Source organism: Prinia subflava, chromosome 8 (genome assembly GCF_021018805.1).
Source record: "Prinia subflava isolate CZ2003 ecotype Zambia chromosome 8, Cam_Psub_1.2, whole genome shotgun sequence".
Lineage (NCBI taxonomy): Eukaryota > Metazoa > Chordata > Aves > Passeriformes > Cisticolidae > Prinia > Prinia subflava.
In genome coordinates, this window is record NC_086254.1 from 35,686,294 (window position 1) to 35,707,104 (window position 20,811).

The window sequence follows — 20,811 nt, forward strand, 5'->3', positions numbered from 1 at the left end:
CAGGGTACAGAAAAGAATATCCTCCCAGATCAGGAAGGAAACACTGACTTACCTATATGGTAGCCTTGAGTAAGCAACTCAGAAACATTAAAAAATATGTGGCTGGAACTCAAAGCAGAGAGTTCAACAAGCCGGTGTATAATGTACAGCCTAGAGATTATGTATATGTTAAATTTTTTTGCAGAGAACACCCTGAAACCACAGTGGGAGGGACGATTCCAGGTGCTTCTCACCACATTCACTGCAATTAAGATTAAAGAGCAGAGTGCTTGGATCCATCACACTCAAGAAAAGAAGGCTCCAAAGACTCCTTGGAAGGCAACACCAGGTAATAATGAACTGAAACTAAAACCATTGTCAGACTCTCAGAATAATAAGAGCAGGACAGCTTTGACATAAGCATTAGAAAGCACCACCACACCTTAAACTGTACTTCTTCAAACCTTTAGTCTCCAAAATAAAACCATATGTTATTAAAAGACAGGGACCCAAAAGCATTGCTCAGTCAAGAATGGTCTCTAAAGCAAATAGAAATGGCAATGCAGGTTAACACTTCCACTGCAAAAGAGTGCATCTAATACATTTAGGCAAAAAAGAGATCTCACAGGTATACTAAGATCAGGACTAAGGCTTTTGAACACAATAGATTCAGAACTATTAATGAATAAATTAACTGAAATTAGTAATAACATAGTTAAGTTACAGTAACCTTTATAATTATTTTTATTAATGTGTCTTGGTTTGAAAGACAGATATCTGCTAGGAAGGGGGCAGGACCTCCCTAGAGATGGAGAATTCAAATCCCCTCCCTCCAAATTATTCTAATTAAAAAAAAAAAAAATTAAAGGAGCTTTCAGACAGAGGTATGGGGATAGGAATAACAGTTCTTTACTAGTATATATGACAAAACAACAAACAAACAACAACTACAGCATTAATAATAAACAGAACCAAGAACCTTGAGGGCTTTCACAGAAAGCCCAGGGCAGTTTGATCTTGATGCCCCTGCAGGGCTCCGAGAGGCCGAGCTGGAAGGGAGGAAAGTCCCAGGCCGGTGGATGAGATGAGGAGCTCTGCGCTGGCAGCTGGAGCAGCAGGGGTGTCCCGGCAGGGCTGGGCAGCGCAGGGCTACAGAGTAGCAGGGGAACCTCAAAGCTCTGAAGAAGCAGCGGCGGTGAGAGGAGAGGCTGGAGAAAGCGAGCTCAGGATTCCTGGGTACACAGCAGATGACGGTAGCTTTCCCAGGATGAGGCAGAGGCAGAGTGATGGCCATGAACTCTTCCTGTAGCGGGGGGCAGCCTGACTGTCCTCTTTGGCGCTGAGTGCAAGAGTGCCTTCCCCTCCCCCAGATCTGTCTTTTTGCCTTTCCCAAAGCTCATCATCTCTCCCCTCTGAGGGACACTCCCAGGGACTCAAAAACAATAGGTGTAGCCTTGTGCTGCCATATCCCTCAAGTACTCCTTTTGTTCTGACTAAGTAGTCATCAAGGCCTCTTGGAAACTTATGGGAAAAAATTCTGTGAGAAGGAAAAAAACAAATCTAACCCCCAACATAATGTTAAGTACTAGCCAGTAAAAACTGTTTATATTGAAGAGCAAGACCATCAACTGTTAGCAAATGCTTTAAGGAGATCCAGTGGAAACATTTTTTTAGTCCTCAGTTGCATTCAAACACAGTTACGGATGCAGTCAATGGCTGTTTCAATTATTAGAAAAAGAAGAAAAAGCACTTTTCCCACTGAAATTTGAAAAATTATTTAGGATAATGCTTTTGACTTAGAAAGGGAGTGAGTATGATATACTCAGTTATTGCTTTAGAATTAAATTAAAAGGGAATTAAATTACATTTTTTGAACATAAACTGTGGGCACAAGAAATTGAAGAAAAGTGGCAGACCATTAATGTAGAGTCATATGTCACAAGAAAACTGAAGTTTATATGTGAAAAGAATATACATGAAAACCAAGATGTTTGTTTAGATACAAAACAAAGCATTTGTCACTTTGAAATTTATTTAGTCCCCATGGTTAGGCCCATTGTTTTTTTCAGACTAGGTTCCCCTCAGCAGATAACCTGGGGACCCCGAGGCAAGGGCTGGACACAGAAGTTTGGTGTGAAAGAGAGCCCTGGCTCTGCCAGGCAGTGACCACACACATGTCCATGCTGTGATCCCAACCCCTGGACACTGTCTGCAGGAGGACAAAGCAATCCCTTGCCATGCCAGGCTCCTCCTTTGCTTTGTGTCCCTTGCAGCTCTTGTCAGCTGTAGTTTACTGTAGTTTTGTCAGTTTACTGTAGTTTTGTTACTTGATTTAGTCCTCCTGAGAGCAGTGAAGCACGTGTGGTGCAAGCAGCAACCAAGGTGGGTAGCCCATCCCCTCATGTGTGCGGAGCACAGTGCCTGGAAGGGTTGTTTTAGTGCACATAGTAGAGCATCCCAGGATGGTACACAGAACTCTGGGCCCGGCTCTGCCAGCCCCTGCTTTGACTACACTGCCTTTAAACAAGAGCGAGAGAGGAAGCCTGTTGCCTGGAGGTCTGTGTTTGCCACATGCTTCCCTCATGTATGTGTATGTGGCCTGTCACCGTGGCCTCCCCACCCCCACTGGTGTCATGAACCAAGGCTTCCACAGGAAGTTTTGGTTTTGTTTTAGTTACAATTTTTTGAAACTTGAAATTATTAAGAAAGATGTTTATTATATTGTTTAATCAATTAGTTAAAGATAGTTGTAAAGAATATAATAAATATTGTAGGAAGCAAAAGAATTTGCAATGTTTAGAAAGAAAAGGGGGGATTGATATGGGGGATGTTTATGAATATGAAAATACAGGATTTTAGAAGCAGCGTTTGGTGATTTTGTAGAAGTAGAGAAACAGCTTGTACTGAGAACACATAGAAGATTAGCTATTAAGCTTGGCTGTTAGGTAGTTACTACATAGAAGTCATATAGGTAAGATGTATAATGTTGAAACTCAGCAAAGTGGGACCTAGGTATTTGTCAAAAATTGATAAAGCAAAACTTTGTAGCTTGAATCCAGCAAAATCAAGCTCCTAATCTTTGGCAAGAGCAAAATGACCTGAAACATAGCCAAACCTCCACAGTCCCTGGCCAGAAGCAAAGATCAGCCTGAGGAAGACTTCAGCCTTCCTCCCATGACCCCAACTCACACTACCAGGAGTCGTGACAGCTCATTAGAACAGGAGGGAGAGAAGGCAGGGAATGGGCAGGTGGGGAGCTGTGGGTTTGTGGGATCAATGTGTATTTAAACCTGGATCTTGTCTTGACCAGGTACACATGGTTTGGAGGAGATATCACCCCGTGTGTCCCAGCTGGAAATAAAACATATCTGCTTTACAATTTCTAACTGTAAAGTCCTTATTCTACGCTTCAGTAGCACCTCACCATCCTTGTCGCAGGTTTGCATGGCCAGGTCTGGGTAGCAGGGGCCTGCAGGGGGACCTTCTGTGAGGAGACACCAGAAGCTGCCCCCATGTTGGGCAGAGCTGGCTCCCGAGGGCTCCAGGATGGACCCACACTGGCTAAGGCTGAGCCAACCAGCAATGCTGGGAGGGCCTCTGTGATCAGGTATTAAAAAAGGGGTAAACAGTGCTGTGCAACAGCAGCTGGGAGGGAGGAGGGAGAAGATGTGAGCGCAACAGCCCTGCAGGCACCAAGGCTGGGAAAGGAGGAGATGCTGGAGCAGATGCCCCCTGCAGCCTGTGGTGCAGCCCATAGGGAGGAGGATTTTGACCCGTAGCCTGTGGAGGTGAGTAGAGGAGCAGATCCCCACTGCACCCCATGTAAAGATCCCACAGCACAGCAGGTGGGGTTGCCCTGAAGAGAGCTGCAGCCTGGGAAGAGCCCACACTCTGTGTTCCTGACAGGGGCTATACTCTGTGGAAAGGAGTCCATGCAGGACCTGGCAGGACACTGGAGCAGTCTGTTCCTGAAGGATTGTCCCCTATGGAAAGTGACCTTGCCAGAGCAGTTCTTAGAGAACTGCAGCCTGTAGGGAGGACCCACATTGGAAAAGTTGATACAGAACTGTCTCCCATGGAGAGGGGAAACTGTGAGGAGAAAGGAGCAGCAGAGACAAGTGTTATGAGCTGACAGCAATCCACATTCCCCACTTCACACACTGCTTAAGGGGAGGAGGTAAAAGAATTGGGAGTGAAGTTGAGCCTAGGAAGAAGGGAGGGTAAGGAGAGGAGTTTTCAGGTGTGTTCTTATTTCTCATTTTCCTACTCTGTTGAACTGGTTATAGAGTAAATTAATTTCCCCAAGGTGAGTCTGTTTTGACTGTGACAGTAATTGGTGAGTGATCTCCCTTGACCCATGGGATTTTTATCACATTTTCTCCTCTTTTTCAGTCCAAGAGGGGAAGTGATGGAGTGGCTCAGTGGGCACCTGGCTAGCCAAAATTGACCCACCACAGTTCTCCAAACTCCTTCATCACCACCTCCACCTTCCACACCCATTGCCCATGACTTCTCTATGTCCCTGACTCCACTGTCAGTGAAGGGTCTACCAGCACTGCAGCATTTATTTTGCACTTTATTTACTGCACACTCAAGACATGACAATGGCACAGGCTACCCTGTGATATTCAGTGGTCTGGGCCCTCATCTGCCACCAAAACTCCCCTACCAGGGCTGGACAGTCTGGAACTGCCTGTGGCAGGTCTATGGCAAGTCCACGGTGAGTCCACAACAGCTCCATGGTGGGTCTCTGATGGGTGCCAGGTGGTCCCTTGGCCCAGGTGCCATGCCCATTAGTAAGGACCGCTTCACTTTCTGCCCACATGGTTCTTCAGTGTCATCAGCACTTTTTCTGCCTGCTTCAGGACCTCCTCCTCATCCACACTGGGGAAGGCGTCACTGGGGGTCATGGGGAAGGGATGGCAACTTGGGTACTGTGTGGCCTTGCTGTCCATGCCGCGGTCACACAACCACTGCACGTCCAGGACAAGGCCTCTCAGCTCCGGCTCCTCTGCCTCCAGCCTTTGGGCCACACCCACCAGCCCCCCATGGCCCTCAAAGGCTTCACCACGGCAAAGTACAGCTGCCACCAGTGCCTTCTCCAGGGCCTGGTGCACTTTGAAGAGCACCCAGTTGGGGCAGCAGTGCCGGATGTCATTGTGGGCTGCCTGCAGGTCACTCATGGCCTGACGCAGCCAACGCAGGGCCTCGGGGATGGACGGAGTCAGGGCCGTGAGCTCCTCACTGCTCCGCCAGGAGCCACGACCTCCCTGTCTGTGCTGCCAGGCGGCAGTCGCAAGTTTGTACTGGCCCCAGAGCTCCAGCCACACCTTTGGCTGCCTGACACCACACCTCAAGGTTGCCAGGCTGGGATCCTTCCCTAGCCCCTCTTCTGCCACAGCCTCGTCCTGCAGCCTCTTCGCCAGCTCTGCTGCAGCACCCACCAGTGCCACGTTGTTCTCCTCCAGAACCAAGGCCACGTCCTGTGGCTCCTGGCAGACCAGCATTTCACGCAGGACGGACAAAGCACGTGCCTCCAGCTGCCCACCCAGGATGTTATTGATCTCCTTTGCCAGCGTCTCCACGACCCTCAGCTGGTGCCGGTTCAGCACCATCTCTGTGTGCCGGATGTAGAGGAGCCGCTGGGCACCACCAGACAGACACACATGAATAACCTGTGACTGGGAGCTGCCCTCCACCTTTGCCCCACCATGCATCAACACAGTGCAGATCTCCTTGCAGCACTGCACCTTCAGCTGCTCCACTGCAAAGCTACCATCCCCCTCCATTCCTGTCATAGACTTGTGGTTCTGCCACTGCAGCAGGGACTCCAGCCCTAGCCTAAACCACGGAGATACCAGCAGGGTCTGCAGACGCTTCTGCAAAGTGCACTGAGAGCCATAGTGACATGGCTGTGGACCACCCTCCTCCAGCTGCTGCTCTGTCACCTCTGAGAGTGCCTGTGGCCGCAGGTGTGGCGGCAGTCTTTGCAGCAGCCAGGTGACATTACACCCAGACACCGGCAGGGCAGCCATGAACGCAAAGGTCTTCTCCAGGGCCCGAGCAGTCTCTGAAGGCACGCAGTCATTGAAGTAGAGTCTGTGGGACAGCTCCAGGCAGTCAGCAGTGCTCAGCAGGTACAGCTCAGCCACAGCGGAGCAATCGGGGGGTTCCGGTTCCTCCCGCAGCAGCTGGAAGAAATGCCGTATGGCCAGGAGGACTGTCTTCTTCTGCTTACTGGTAAGGGTCCCACTGCCATGGCTCTCCTGGTAGATTTGGGCCAGGACATGGCTGTAGTGACTCAGTGTGGGGACCAGGGTGACGCCAAGGTGTTGCAGGAGGTCTCCAAAGGCAGCCACGTGGGGGTGAGGTGTGAGGAGGTAGGGGTAAAAGCCAGCCTTGTCTGGGAGTGATGTCACCACCTGCCGTGGCCTGGCCATGTCCCCTGACTTGGCCAGCACCACGGGCAGCTCAGCGAGGTGCTCTGCATCCACCTCATTCAGATGGGTCAGCAGGAAGCTGTATATGCTATGGAGCACACTGGCCCGTGTGCTAATCTGCACTGGAGTCGAGCAGGCTGCCCTGCACACATGCTCCAGGTTGGCCACCACCAGGGCAGTGGGTATCTCTACAAGGACTCCCATGGCCTTCAAGGATGTCTCCTTAAGGTCAAGGGATTCTGGCAGGATGGTGGCTGATGTCCACAGGAGCTCAGCCACATTTTCCAGGTAGGAAACACTGCCTTTCAGAGCCACGGCCTTAGTGCAGTTTTCAAAAGGAGGGTGGAGGTTCATCAGGTTTGGTGGGATATCTAGTGGAGGCAGGAATTGGATTGAGGCAATTTTCCTCAGGAAGTCCTCTGACACAGGATTTTCCAACAGGATTGCAAGTTGCTGGAGCATCTCCTGCTGTCTCTCCAGCAGTTCTGCATCATGGCAGGTAGCCTGAGTGGCTTCATGCTCTATCTCCTCAGCTAGAGCCACAAAATCCTCTACAGAGAGGCTGGTGCGGACACCTACCTCAAGGAGGAAATTCACAGTTTTCGAGTTCAAATCTAGCTCCTTAAAGAAAGATTTAGGCACAAAGCGGTTTTGGAGCTGCAGGGTGTGGAAGGAGGGCATGTCATGGTAGAAGTTGGAGGCCAGGCACAGTGTTCCATGGGCATCTGGTATAAAGGGCACCTTCTGAAAAGCTGCCACAATGGCATTCTTGCTCTCAGTGTCACAGATGGGTTGCAGGACAAAGAATAAGCGTATAGCGTCCATGAGCTTTTGCTGTGTGAACTGGGACAGCCGGGGAAGCACCACAGTCATGAATAGCTTTTGGTCATCTGTGAACTCCCACTTCAAATCCTTGGCCAGCCATTCGTGGGTGGGGCTTGGTGTGAGAAGCAGCATGTCTTTGTCCAGGTCATACAGGGCTTGGGCACCCAAGGGCACTTCCAGGTACTGCCTGCGGAGCAACAGCACCTTGCGGTAGGGAGCCACAGCTACATAGCCCCCCTCAAACTTCTGGAAGAGAGGCAGGTGCCGGAGCTGCTCCTGTGCATGTGAATCCAGCTTTCGCTGGACAAAGTTCAGCAGGACTGTCACGTCCTGCTCCTCTAAACACCCCCAGCAGAGATCAGCTCTTGTGTCCGCCAGATGGGCCACTACAGCCTTGGCATCTTTGACCTGCAGTGCTCTTGGCTCCAGGCAACGGCGGCAACTAGAGGGCAGCAGGAACCTCTGGAGCTCAGGGATGCCCAGTTTGTGCAGTACTTTTTCCACTTCAGAGTGACACTGAAAAAGAACCCTGGAGAGGGAGGATAGTGGCAGTAGGTGCTTTGAGTCGCTATTACTCCCCTGAACAGGCAGCACTGCCATATCCTGGAGATGATCCATTAATGGCTCTATGTTTATGTCTGAAACTTTGTCTGTGGAGACCACCCTGAAAAAGGTCCACAGCCCCTGGAGCCACTTTTCCCCCTCTGGGGTCCACTCCAACTCACTCAATGCTTCCTGGATGAGTGGTGTGGCCTCTGAGAGGCCAAGCTCCTTCACAAAGCAAGATGGGATCCATTCAGGAATACACTTGTGGGCAAAACGGTGGCTGTGCTTGGGGAAGAGGTGGGCAAAGGAGTTCTTGAAGACAGGGTGGTGGAAGCTGAAAGCATTCAGAAAGCCATCTTCTGTGGCCAGCAAGGGCAGGCCTTTCAGTTCTGTCTTGTCCCTATCCTTGGGAGTACCTTGGGAGTGCCTGCTCTGTCTTAAGTATTGCAGCAGGCAGTGGCAGCTCTCTGGGGTCCTCAGGGGTGTCTGAGCCAGTTTGCAGGGCACAGGCAGAGCCAGGGCCTTGAGGAAGCGCCGGAGAGAGTCTGGCTCTAAGACAACAGCGTTCACCTGGGCTTCAGTGAATTCCTCATGGATCTGCTGCAGGTGGGTGAATGCTGGAACCAGTTTCATGTTCAGTTGCTGCAGCACTTTCTGGACTTCATAGCTAGGCATCTCCTTGAGGAAGTACGGCTCTGTTCGCATGTCCCCTCCACCTGGAGATGCCCAGGTTATTGTCACCGTGCTCCAAGGTGAATTCTTGTGGTACACAGGCACCAGGGGCAGGCGTGCATGACTGAGGTACTTGTAGACCTCTCTCACCATGTCCTGAAAGATAGGTAGCACCCTCTTCACACTAGGGAAAAACTGCAGGAAGTGGGAGTCTAGGTGCTGCTGGCAGAGTTTCAGGGATCCATACTGGAGCTTTTCTGGTTCCAGGGCTTTCCACTGGCTGGAGAGAAAGTCACAGTATAGTGGAGCCACCAAGCGCTGGAGCAGGAAGTCATTCCAGGCTGCCTCTGTGCAGCCTTCGTCACAGCGGAGACTGCGCCTGGCTGCATCCACAGAGAAGTTGGCATTGATGTGCACAGGCAGCCCAGTGATCAAGGGCAGTGGGAGGGTGCAGAAGGCTCTGCCCGTGACTCCATTCAGAGGCTCCAGGCGGGCAGCCACAGCCCCATAAGGCAGCCATTTAAACACCGGAGACTCCTCAGCCCCACCCTGCACCCCAATTTGGGAGGTGACCCTCCACACACTTGTGGTCTCAGCCCTGCTATTTTTGATTGTCATGGTATAGGAGAGAGGGGTGGGGCTGTTCCCATCCATGGCTTGGCTTAATCTTGCTTGAAAATCCCGTCTCAGCTCTGCATCACTATCTGTGAGCTCTGTGGTCACCCGCAGCTTCTCCACCAACTCTTTCCCACCTGGGGAGATTGTGGAGAAGACCACAGTGTGGACATTCCGGAGGAAAAGCAGCAAGTCCTCACCTTCCTTAGCCAATGTTTCTTCCATGTTCTTGAGGTCTTGGTCTCGCACAACCATGTCAGACACCCTGGACTTAACAGCCCCAGCTGGAGTGCGGAGCGGCAGCCGGAAAAGGACACCCTGTCTCAGATTGAAGAAGGATGGTAGGAAGGTGTCATAAATGTCTGGAAAATTCTTCTTGAATTCAGTATTGACAGTAAACATGCTACCAGGCTTCTCAACTGTGGCTGTGGGCATGTAATAGAGATGGGGATCAGAGACACACAGGTTACTGTCTCCAGTCAGGAAGGCTGGGCAGTCAGTAAAGTGGTAGACAGTATTGAAGCCAAGGCCATATTTGCCTGTGACATCCTGCCGGCCTCGCTTGCCACCCACCCCCAGACGCTGAATGCCTTCAATGTCCTGCTGCTGGAAGGGGCGGTCATTGTAGATGCACAGGGCAGGGCCCTGCAGGATGTTCCATTTCTCACTAAAAGTGGCCTTGGCTGGGTGCTGCCGGCGGTCCCAAACAAAGTGCACAAGCCCCGCACCAGCATCGTCCGCATTCTGGAGCACCTCCTTCACCATATCAGGAACGGATGCCAAGTACTCCTTCAAGATGTTCTTCAGCCGTGTTGGCAAATCTTCATGGGCACCAAATGGCTGCGCCCAGAGGCTCAGGTGATCAGTGATGAGTTCACTCCTCATCAGTGCTCGGTGGCGTGTGGTGGCCACCCCACAGCGCAGGGCTGCATCTCGGGACAGCTGTTTATGGCACAGTAGGACATCTCTTTCCAACGGCATCCACGGGGCATCATTGAAGTGGAGATTGTCTCGTGGATGCAAAATGCCCTCCTCATCAGGCAGAAAGAGTTGCTGGGTCTGGCAGGCATCTGGCTGGTTGCCATCTTCCATCAAGCCACAAGACACCAACCGCAGGGCCAGATCCAGCTCTGCGGCAGGCAGCGGCTTTCCAGCATGGGTCTTTGCCAGGGTGCAGAGCACCTGGGCATAATCATCCCAGGTGAACATGTGGCGGAGCCCCACACACTTCCAGAGCTCTCTGTAGGGCTTGTACTGCTCTTGGAGCTGATGAAGGTATGGGACAGCCTCAAATGACAGTGTCTCGGCCACAGCTGTGACTGGCACAAAACGGGAGCCCACCAAGATGAATGGCTCCCCTTTGGCCCCTGCAGAAGCCACCTCATCCCAGCTGGAGGGATGTTCCCGGAGCAGCATGTTAAGGTGCTTGTAGCAGCAGTTGGTGCTGTCCTGCAGGGTCTCCAAAGGCAGAGTGTCTGAGCTACGACTGAGTGCCTGCAGCTGCTCAAGGACTCGAGCTGATGGTATCTGCCGGTCCAGCCCCAAGAAGGATGCTACCTCCTTGGAGAGGCTGAAGCTTTCCCCCAGCACTTTAGGAGACAAGATAGGGCAGATGAGTCCCACTAGTGGGGCATGGAGGTGATGGTAGAGCTTGTCAGCTGGCAGCAGCACGTGGTCACCAGTGGGCAATGTGGCAGGGAGGAAGGGCACAGTCTTGAAAGCGGCCTGCAGGATGTTGTTTGCACTCTTCTTCACAGCATCTTTGAGTAACTCAAGGATGCAGGCAGCCCTCTGGCAGGCCTGGGCACGATTCTTGGTCCAGACAAGCTGCACGGTCTTTGCCCTCTCCAGCAGCTCTGGCAGGTCCACAGTGTTCTTCACCATGCCCAGCCTCTCCAATTGGTTTAGTCTCTCTGGGGAAAGGAAGGCATTCCCAGTGGGGAAGCGCCCATCCTCAGGATTGTATAAAGAGGCAGCACGACCTCTGGGATGCACCAGGTGATTGATGAGCTGCAGGTGGCCATGAGGGGTGACAGGGATGCAGGGCACTGTCTGTAGCACTTTGTCCACATCCTCATGAGATACATCCAGCGCATGCAGAACAAGCAGGTTCCGGTCAACAGCAGGGAGGTTTTTCAAGTTGGGAAGCACAAGCTCACAGAGAAAGCGGTTCCAGTCATAGGTTGCAGCATCGAGAGCCTTCCCGAGGCCCTCCTGCACCTTCCCAGGCAAGGCCACAGCCAACAGGGGACGGGGCATGGTGGTGGCAAAGACTCGCTGCGCCACAGTACCCAGCTTAGGGTGTCTCTCCACAGCCTGGTGCAGGAAGCGGGCGTCCTGCAGCGAACACCAGGAGTGGCCATCGGAAAAGAGCCTGAGGCCACTCCTGGCTGCCACAGCCTGGTAGAAACCAGTCACGGCCTCCGTAAAGGGGTAATGAGCAGTGCTAATGTCTGGCCAGAAGAGATGATACTCATAGTTCTTCAACTCACCTGCCTCGTGCATGGCACGGAGATGGTCCAGTGCCTGGAGCCAGGCCATTGGCACAGCATTGTGGAGCAGCACCCTGTTCCACTTGCCCCGCTCTGCTGTGTTCCACAGCCCCTTGCGATTTGAGAGGATGCTGAAGGCCCCATGCAGGTGGATTGGCAGCCCGGAGATGACCGGCATGGGAAGGTGGCAGAAAACTTGCCCCTTCTCAGCATCCAGACGTGGCACCCACTTGCCATCTTCAGTTGGGGAAAGGGGAAGGGCCACTCCAGCCATGGGAGGTGGAGGATGGAGTCCTGCCTGTGTGTTCTGGTGAAACAGTTCCAGCAACACCCCATCACCCTGACACACCAAAACCAGGTAGTGCCACATGGTCCTGGATTCCTCCTCACAGGCTGAGAGCTGCTCAATGGCTGCCCAACTTGGGGGATCCCCAGGGGCCCCCAAGTCTCGGATCTCCTTTCGCTGCAGTGTGGCCAGAGGCGTGGTATCCTCTGCAGAGGTGGCTGTGTCTGGCAGCATCTCCAGTGACAGCTCCCTCACCTTCTTCAGGAAGAGCAGCAGGAGCCGGTTTGAGCCAAGGAAACCAGTCCCAAGGGAGTGGATGCGCTCTGTACCAAAGGCCTCCGAGCAAATCTGTGATGTCACAGCTTCCTCTTCAGTGCGAAAAGGCAAGCGAAAAAGGCTTCCTGGAAAGGGTCCTGGCTCAGGCAGGCAGCACCCAAAGATACCATGGTAGGGCTGGAACTGCTCAGCGAAAACACGGAGGATGCGTGGTCGGCTGGAGAAGTCCAGGCGGATGCCAGGGGAGCCAGCCCTTGGGATGTGTTTGCCCAGATGGGTACCATTGGGATCAAAGATGAGTAGTGTCTCCCCACTCAGCACTGCCGGCACATCCGTGATTCGGTAGACAGAGTTGAAGCCCAGCCCAAAGCGCCCAATCCGGTCTGCTCGGCCCTCCTTTGTGGCAGCCCCAATCCGGGTGATGTTCTGGAGGTCATCCTCTGTGAACAGGGCATTGTTGTAGGCCCAGAGGGCTGGGCCATGGCAGGCAGCCATGCCTGGGTCTAGCAGCCCAGAGGTGGCCTTTCTGGAGCACCGCAGGTCCAGAAGGAAGCGGCACACGGTAGCGCCGGCATCCTCTGCATTCTGGACCATCTCTGTGAAGAGGTCGCCCTCCTCGCCGTACTCCCGGAGGATGTTGCGGAGGCGTAGGGTGATGGGCTCTGAGGGGCCACAGGCTGTGAACGGCTCTGGGCCCAGCATCCGTGTACTGAGCAGCTCTGTGCCCAGGAACATGGCTGTGCTGAAAGGCACTGCCTCGTGCACCACCTCCTGAACATCCTCCTCCTCCTCCAGCTCCATGTCCAGGTACACAGCAGAAGCAGCTGGACGGAGGGCAAAGCCTGAGCACTGCGGGATCCTCACAGGAACTGGCACGGTGCCCTCTCCCTGGTGGCCCCGTCTCTCCAGCCACTCCAGGACAGCTATGACCACCCGCAACTCTGCGGCAGTGCCCACTCTGGAGCTGCGCTGGTCTATGTCCTGCCCCAGGCAGCGCAGGGCTGACACCGCTCTCTCCTCACTCACCCCGTCTGCCACGCCCCAAGCCCTGAATAGGCAGCTGTAGGGGAGGAAGTCAGGGGGCACCCGGGGCACAAGCATCGTCAGCTCCAGCTTCTCAGGATAGTCCAGCACAGCATCACGTGGCAGAACAAATCCAGACCCGGTCCACACAACAGCACCATCCAGGGCAGTTCCAAAGGCCTGCAGGTTTTCTTGCATGTGCCTGTAGATGGGCTGGAGAGCAGGACCCACCTTATCCATGTCCCCGTGCCCTGCCAGCTTTCCCAGCTGCTCCCACACTCTCTGCGGTGGTGGGGTCTGGCTCAGCCCCAGCTTCTTCTCTGCCTCTGGCACAAAGGCATTGGTCAGGGGCATGGCAAGCCCCACCAGGGATTGGTACTGTGTGGATCGCAGCTCCTTGGGGGGCAGGAAGCGCTGCCAAGGCTTTCCTGTGCACTTGGAGCAAGGCACCCACGGCAGGGCCTGGAGCTGCCTGAGCTCTGCAGCGCTGAAGCCATCCAGTGCCTTGGGGCGGTTGCAGACTGTGATCAGTGCCTCAGCCCTGTTCAGAGCTGCTGTGCCGCCCTGGCTGACTTTTGCTGCAGCTGCTAGGATGTCTGAGGGCAGCAGGCACCCTTCACCGTGCCGCAAGCCCACGGCCCTCAAGGCACGGAGGACAGACGGATTGTGGAAGGCAGCAGGAGGAAAGCGCTCGGGTCCCAGCAGTGCCTGCAAGGTGCTGTCACAGGGGTCGTAGAGGTCTCGCGGGCACACGGGGCCGTTGGGGGTCTCCAGGAAGGCCAGATTGCTGCAGGCCTGCCTGAGCGGGGGGCTCTGTGCAAAGACAATGTCTCCATGCTGCAGTACCCACAGCAGCAGAGCCTGTGTCTCAGCCGCTCGCCCTGCATATGCGCCTTGGACCACAGCTCTGATGGCCTTCAGCATCACCTGGGGTGCACTGATCAGGGGTGTCTGGAGCCTCCCAAGTAGCTGCCGGTCAACTTCATTCCGGCACTGCAACACAGCCTCTGGCAGCACCACATCTTGGGGCAGCTCCAGCTCTGGCTCCAGTGCTGGTGTGGCACCGGCTGGCACCAGCTCCGTGGGCTGTGGGGTGGCCAAGCAGGGCAGTGGCAGAAAAAGGGGAAGACCAGCCAGAGTGGCCATGTCCTGCTTTGTCAGGGATGGGACATCTGCCAGGTAGAGCCGGAGGGTGACCACATCCGCTTTAGGCAGCAAGGCCATGCGGGAGGCCAGTGCTGCAGCCTCCTGCCTGCCCAGGGCCCGCAGGGCATTGAGAGGGGATGGAGGCAGGACATAGCGGGACAGGGAGCGGTGCCATGCGCCTGGCGGCACCACAGGACAACCCAGGAACTCCAGCACAGAAGCCACAGCAAGTGGCAGGTGCTGATCCTCCCATGCCTGGAAGATAAGACTGGACTCAAGTATCAGTGGAACCAGACGGACACTGGGGGCATCCAGTGAAGACAAGGATATGAGAGGGAGCCCCTCCAGAGGGCCCAGGTCTTCCACGTGATGGGCCAGGAATTGCCACAGGGCTGGAAACCAGGAGGCTGGGGGCTGGGGGGGGCCTTGGGCTGGGCACCAGGTCACTGGGGTTGAAGACTGGGATGTCCAGGTGGGGGGCAGAGCCGAGCGCAGGGTCTGTACAGTCACGGCTGGATCCAGCAGAACCAGGTTGGGGAAGAGTCCTGTGTACAAGAGGCAGAGGCTTGACTAGAAACACCTTGGACCTGGGAGGGGGACTCAGGATCAGGGAGAACCTGCACAGGATGGGTGGTCCCCATATGGGATATAGGAGGGCCTAGGCTCTGGAGGGACAGGGGATACCTTTAATAGGAGCACAGAGAACCCAGAAACCCCAGATGGGTGGGGATATAGGAAAGAGATCTGGGAGGTAAAAAGGAGCTAGGGGGACCAGCACTGGGGAGCACAGAGGTCTTCAGATGAGGAACAAAGGGAGGCCCAGGATCCAAGGGAGCACAGAGGGGACAGGGGAATGTGGGAAGAACAGCAAGGACACGGATCCCTGGAGAGACAGGAAGGTACAGGGAGATACTAGGGCTGCAGAGGAATGTTAAGGTGTACAAGGCTGCTTGGGGATGTTGGAATTTAGGAGGGGCAACCAGGAGACCTAAAGGGAGTTCAGGGACCCCCGTCTCTTACCTTCCTTGGCAATGCCTCGCAGGAGGCTGTCCAAGCCAGGCTCCAGGTCTGAGGGAATGAAGGACCCAGCCAAGCCAGGCAAGAGCTCCCTATGGGGACAAACAGAGGTGCTGAGGGACTAGAGGAGTTACAGGGAGCAGCTCTCTGGGCACCTGCCTCAGCTCCCACTTGGTGACACCAGGTGAGAGAAGGAGGGCAGTGAGGAGCCCAAATATCCAGGTTTGGCCATGGCTCCCCTTCCCAATTCAAGAGAGCTGCAGCTGTGGGCACCTGACTGGCCTGCCCACTCTGCAGGGAATGGAGCTGCCGGGGGCCGCAGGCTCACCTGGGGCAGTCGGGTGTGTCCACATAGACAATGGCTGACACAGTTCCAAAGGCCACAAAGGTTCCGTCGGCACGAGGCAGGAGGGGGAGGCCCCGGAGCTCAGCATGGCCCCCATCCCCTGCCACGTAGCGCAGCAGGGAGAGGCGGCCAGCAGCCGGGAGCTCTGCGGCCCCGTGGTGCCGCAGCGCCTCCCGCACGTGTTCTGCCGTGGCCTCCCGCAGACCCTTTGGCACCCCCAAAGTCAGCGCCCTCCACACGTGGGGTGGGACCTCGGCCACTGGCTCCCCGGCTGCCACCAGCAAGGCCTGGACCGCCCTCCGTGTGGCCACATCCCCCGCAGCCTCCGGCAGCAGCACAGCCTCGCGTGCCCGCAGCCGCCCCGCCGCCCCCTCCGTGGCTGGCACCAGGATGGGGGCAGCCGCCAGCTCCTGGCACACGCGGTTCACCAGGCTGTGGATCCGGCCGGAGCTCGGCGTGCGCTCGGGGTCTGGCCACAAGCTGTAGGCACCTGCACCGGGCAGAGCCACGGCCACGGTGGCCAAATGGCTGTAGACCCGGGGCAGGAGGTCGAGCAGCAGAAGAGCATTCCAGTGGGCATCTTCCTCACCCTTCTCACCCTCCTGGGGCCAGCGCAGGTGGCGGCGATCATCAGAGAGGGCGAAGGGAGCGCTGGCATGGACGGGCAGCCCTGTGGCCATCTCGTCAGTGGCTGGCAGTGGCAGGAAGCAGCAGAGCCGCCCTTGGCAGGCCCCGTGGAGGGGGTATGCCAGGCTCAGCTCAGGGCAGCACCCCAGCCCTTTGCCCAGAGCCATGGCTGGCCCCTCAGTGGCCCTGCCCGTGGCCACCAGCCACTCACTCCCAGCACCCACCCCATCCCCGTGCAGGGCCACCAGGCACCACGCCAGACTCAGCCCCTCATCCCCTGATGGCACTGGGACAGGGAGAGGCTGAGGGGACGCCACAAGTGTTCCCATGAGTGTCTGGACCCCATCAGGAGCCACACAGTGCAGGGCCACGCGGCGGACATGGCGGAGGAAGAGGAGGGCAAGAGGAGCCTCTGTGAGGAAGGTCTGCATAAGGTTGTGGATGCGCTGAGGATCGGAGACCCCTGCAGCGATTTCCGAGGGTTGCCGGCGAAGTGGGAAGCGGAAAAGGGTGCCCTGGGCTGAGGCACGGTGCTGTCCCACAGCTTCCAGCCCAGCCCAGAAGGGCTCGAAAAGGCCAGGAAGGTCCTGGGCTTCAGAGAGGTCCCAGCGCTTGCCAGCACCAGGCAGCACCTGGCATTCCGGGTCCAGCACCCCCAAATATGGGGGGCTCAGCACACCTGGCAGGTCTAGAGACATGGGAACCATGAGACCACAGAGATAAGATGGAAACCACTGCCTTCCCACATCATCCCAACCCATCAGTGCCCCAAATGCCCACACAATGGCCTCAAGTTTATCCCCACGGTGCCTCCCACAATTTAAAGCTTAATCTCGATTCACCAGTCCTTCCTCAGTTTGTCCCCCTGGCCCTGCCCTCCACTGCCAGCCAGCCTCCCCCCAGCCTCCTGATCCTTCAGGTTTCCTCACTTTGTACACAGCCCTCCCTTTTGTACACCCCCAATGCCTCCCAGTTCTCTCCAGCACCTGTAGTTCAGTGCCTCCAGTAAAACCCACATCCCCAGTTCAGTCCCAGCTGAGGCTCCCAGTGCCACTCACCAGTCAGGTGGTAGACAGAGGTGAAGCCCAAGCCGAAGCGCCCCACAGTGCGGGGATCCTCCCGCTTGTGTGACACCCCTGGGTGCTGAATCCCTTTCCAGTCCCGGGGCGACATGACGGCGTCATTGTAGGCCAAGAGAGCTGGGCCTGGTGGTCAGCACCATCCATGGGTTAGGGGGATATTGGGACATGGAGGGGGAATTGTCATTCACACTCAGTGTTCCCAGCAAGCTCCAGTCCCACAAAACCCCCATCAGTATCACGGAGTCCTCCCAGTACCCTCAGTGTCCCCAGCACATCCCAGAACCCCACACCAGTTCCAGTTCCCCCAGTCCCTCTCAGACAGTGCCCCCCCAGGGCTTCATCCGGTTTCTCCCAGTGCCCACGGTGGCTCTCACCCTGGGTGCCCTCCAGCCCCCCTCTGGTGATGTCGAATTCCCGCTCATCAGACACAAGCACAACCTCGTTAGCGCCGGCATCATCCGCGTTCTGCACCAGCTCCTGCAATCAGGGAACAGTATCTGGCCACCCGGGGCCCCCAGGCCCTGAGAAGAGCAGCCCTCTCTCCCAGCCCTCTCTCCCAGCTGGGCACCAAGGTCCTGGGGCTGGTGCTGGACAGGGACCAGCCCCACTGCATGCGGTAACTCTGCCCCGCTGGGCAGAAGATCCCGCACGGGTGGGTTCCCTGGGGTCTGACCTTGAGGATCTGTCCCCCATCTGGGTACTTCTGCAGGATGCTGTGCAGGTAGTCAAGGAAGCTGGGTGGCCGCTGGCAGAAGGTCTCCCTGTAAAGCAGAGAGAGGGAGAGAAGGTGTGGGAGAGGCTCCACAACCAGGATCCCCATGTCTTCCTTGGATCCCGCAGGATGTGCGCCTCCTTGGAGAGGATCAAGGACCCCATCTCCTTCCAGGACCCACTGAAACAACCACCTCCAAGGATGACAACCACACTTCCCCAAAACCCCATCTCTTCCTGGGATGCTCCAGTGCCCTGGTTTTGGCGGGGATAGAGTAAATTTTCTTCCCAGAAATGTGTCCAGGGCTGTGTTCAGGATTTAGCATGCGGATAGTGTTGTTTGGACACTGATATTTGAGTTGGAGCCCAGTCAAGGATTTTTCAGTGTCCCATGCTCTGCCAGTGAGGGGGGAGCGTGGCCAGGAGACCCGACCCAAACGGGCCAGAGGGATATTCTGGACCACAGAACTTCTTGCCCAGTACAGAAACTGGGAGAGGGTTGGCCAGGAGCCACTGCTGGGAGATCACTGCTGGGGGATGGCTGGGGCACTGGTCAGTGGGTCATGAGCGACTATTGGGCATTGCTGGTTTCTCCCAGGTTTGATTCCATTCTCTCTCCTTTTCATTACTATTAGTAGCAGCAGTAATATCAATCTATTTAGTTTTGTTTCAATTATTAAACTGTTCTTGTGTCAGTTCAGAGGTTTTACCTTTTCTTTTTTGATTCTCCCCCACTGGGAACAGTGAGTGGCTTTGTGGGATGAGCTGTGGGCAGGGGTTAAACTGTCCTGAGGGTTTGGGTAACCACAGAATGTTGGGGGACGGGAGGGGAGGCCTTGCTGGAAGATTTGTCTCATGGCTCGGCTCTGGCAGGAGAAAAGCCTGAAGGTGTAATTATTGACAGTTCCCACTGGATGGCTCCCGACGCCCAGCAGGGACGGCAATGCTGAGCACAGGCGGCAGATGGGATTCAGCTCCAGCCGTTCTCTCGTACCACAGCCCGGTGTTAGCAACCACGACAGAAGGATAACCTTAGCCCAGAGCCAGGGAGGATGAACATTCCCACGGGACCACACACACCAGGAAGGGTTTTATAAAATGCACCTCTGAGTGCAAGGGCAGGAACTCCGAGAGCAAACTGTGACCCACAACTATTAAATACAAGAGATGCTTTCAACAACTTTGTTTTAACACAGTCTGCTCAGATCTATTATCTCAACTCTTTGCGCCCCAGTTGAGCACCAGTAAGGACTGTCGTGGTTTAACCCTGGCCAGGAACTCAGTCCCACACAGCTGCTTGCTGCTCTGGTGGGATGGGGAGGAGAATTAGGAAAAGGTAAAACCCATGAGTAAAGATAAGAACAGTTAATGACTGAAACAAGACTAAATATATTATCTTTTCTGCTGCTACTACTATAAGAATAGTAATGAAAAGGAAAGAGAACAGAGTAAAACCTGAGAGAAACCAGCAATGCCCAATAGCTGCTCGTGACCCACTGACCAGTGCCCCAGCCATCCCCCAGCAGTGATCGGTGGCTCCTGGCCAACCTTCTCCCAGTTTCTGTACTGGGCAAGAAGTTCTGTGGTCCAGAATATCCCTCTGGCCCGTTTGGGTGGGGTCTCCTGGCCATGCTCCCCCCTCACTGGCAGAGCATGGGACACTGAAAAATCCTTGACTTGGAGTCAGCATGACAGGACTCCAGCTCAGTGTGTTACCAAAGTTGTTTTCACTGAATCCCAAACACAGCCCTGGAGCAGCTTCTGGGGAGAAATTCTCTCTCTCCCAGTCAAAACCACGACATCCAGCAGCCCCTGAATCCCCTCCCTGTGAGCCCTGACTGCCACAGTCCCCACCTCCCCCAGTCACCCCTCAGCTCTCCCCACACCCTTGAGCCCCCTGCCCCACCAACAGCCCCCCGTGACCCCCAGAACGCTCCAGCCACAACCCCCAGTGACCCCAGTGACACCCCCAGACCCACTCACGCCTTTGGCTGCTTGAGGGCCATGATGGGCACTGTGGGGAGACCCCTGCCCGCTGCCCGGAGCCGCCGCCGCCGCTCTGCCCGGAGCCGCCGCCGCCGGTGCTCGGTGCTCGGTGCTCGGTGCTCGGTGCTCTGCTCCGCCCCCTGCGGTCCCCCCCGGTCCCGCCTCCCGGAGCAGGAGTTTCGATTCCCCGTTATACACACACAGACGGGGAAATGTGCTTATTCATACCAAAAATAGCGTCCGGGGAGGAGCAAGGAGACATGAAAGGCGGCGGGGGGGAGGGGGGGGGCGGGCCGGGTCAGGAATTTGGCTGTGGGGCAGGCAGGGATACGGGAATATGTGGGGATATGGCTACAGGGATGTAGTATGTTGTTGCTATGGTTTTCGGACGGCACAGAAATAACAACATGACTCTCCATGATGGTAAAGATGAGAGCAAACTTTATTCTTCTAAATTCTACTTTTATAGAGTAGTTCGGTACAAAGAACATGATTGGTTATTCAGCGTCTACACCCTTTTGTAAATATTTCTTTCCAGTAAACATGTTGGAAAAACACCACCTGCAGATAGTTTCTCACTTCCCAAGGTTTGTTTGAATTCCTCCTTTAGATTTCTCAGGCTAACATGAGAAAGTTGTTCGCCTGCCTTTCACACAGACACTGGAAGAGCCTGAAGCCTAAATTCAGACCAATGTCAGGCCCACAGTATGTGAATATGTGGGGATACTGCTGTGGGCCCAGG

At 55.3% G+C, this 20,811-nt stretch overlaps 1 protein-coding gene across 1 annotated transcript; it reads right to left on the bottom strand.

The window, feature by feature from the left end:
• Window positions 1-864: 864 nt before the first annotated feature.
• Window positions 865-20,189, bottom strand: LOC134554235 (sacsin-like). Its single transcript, XM_063404718.1, has 7 exons — window positions 20,067-20,189; window positions 18,046-18,133; window positions 17,747-17,849; window positions 17,349-17,495; window positions 15,646-16,978; window positions 15,321-15,409; window positions 865-14,845 (listed from the first exon to the last, which is right to left on the bottom strand). The coding sequence occupies exons 1-7, from the start codon at window positions 20,087-20,089 to the stop codon at window positions 4,788-4,790; spliced, it is 11,841 nt and encodes a 3,946-aa protein (XP_063260788.1). The 5' UTR covers window positions 20,090-20,189; the 3' UTR covers window positions 865-4,787.
• Window positions 20,190-20,811: the final 622 nt, after the last annotated feature.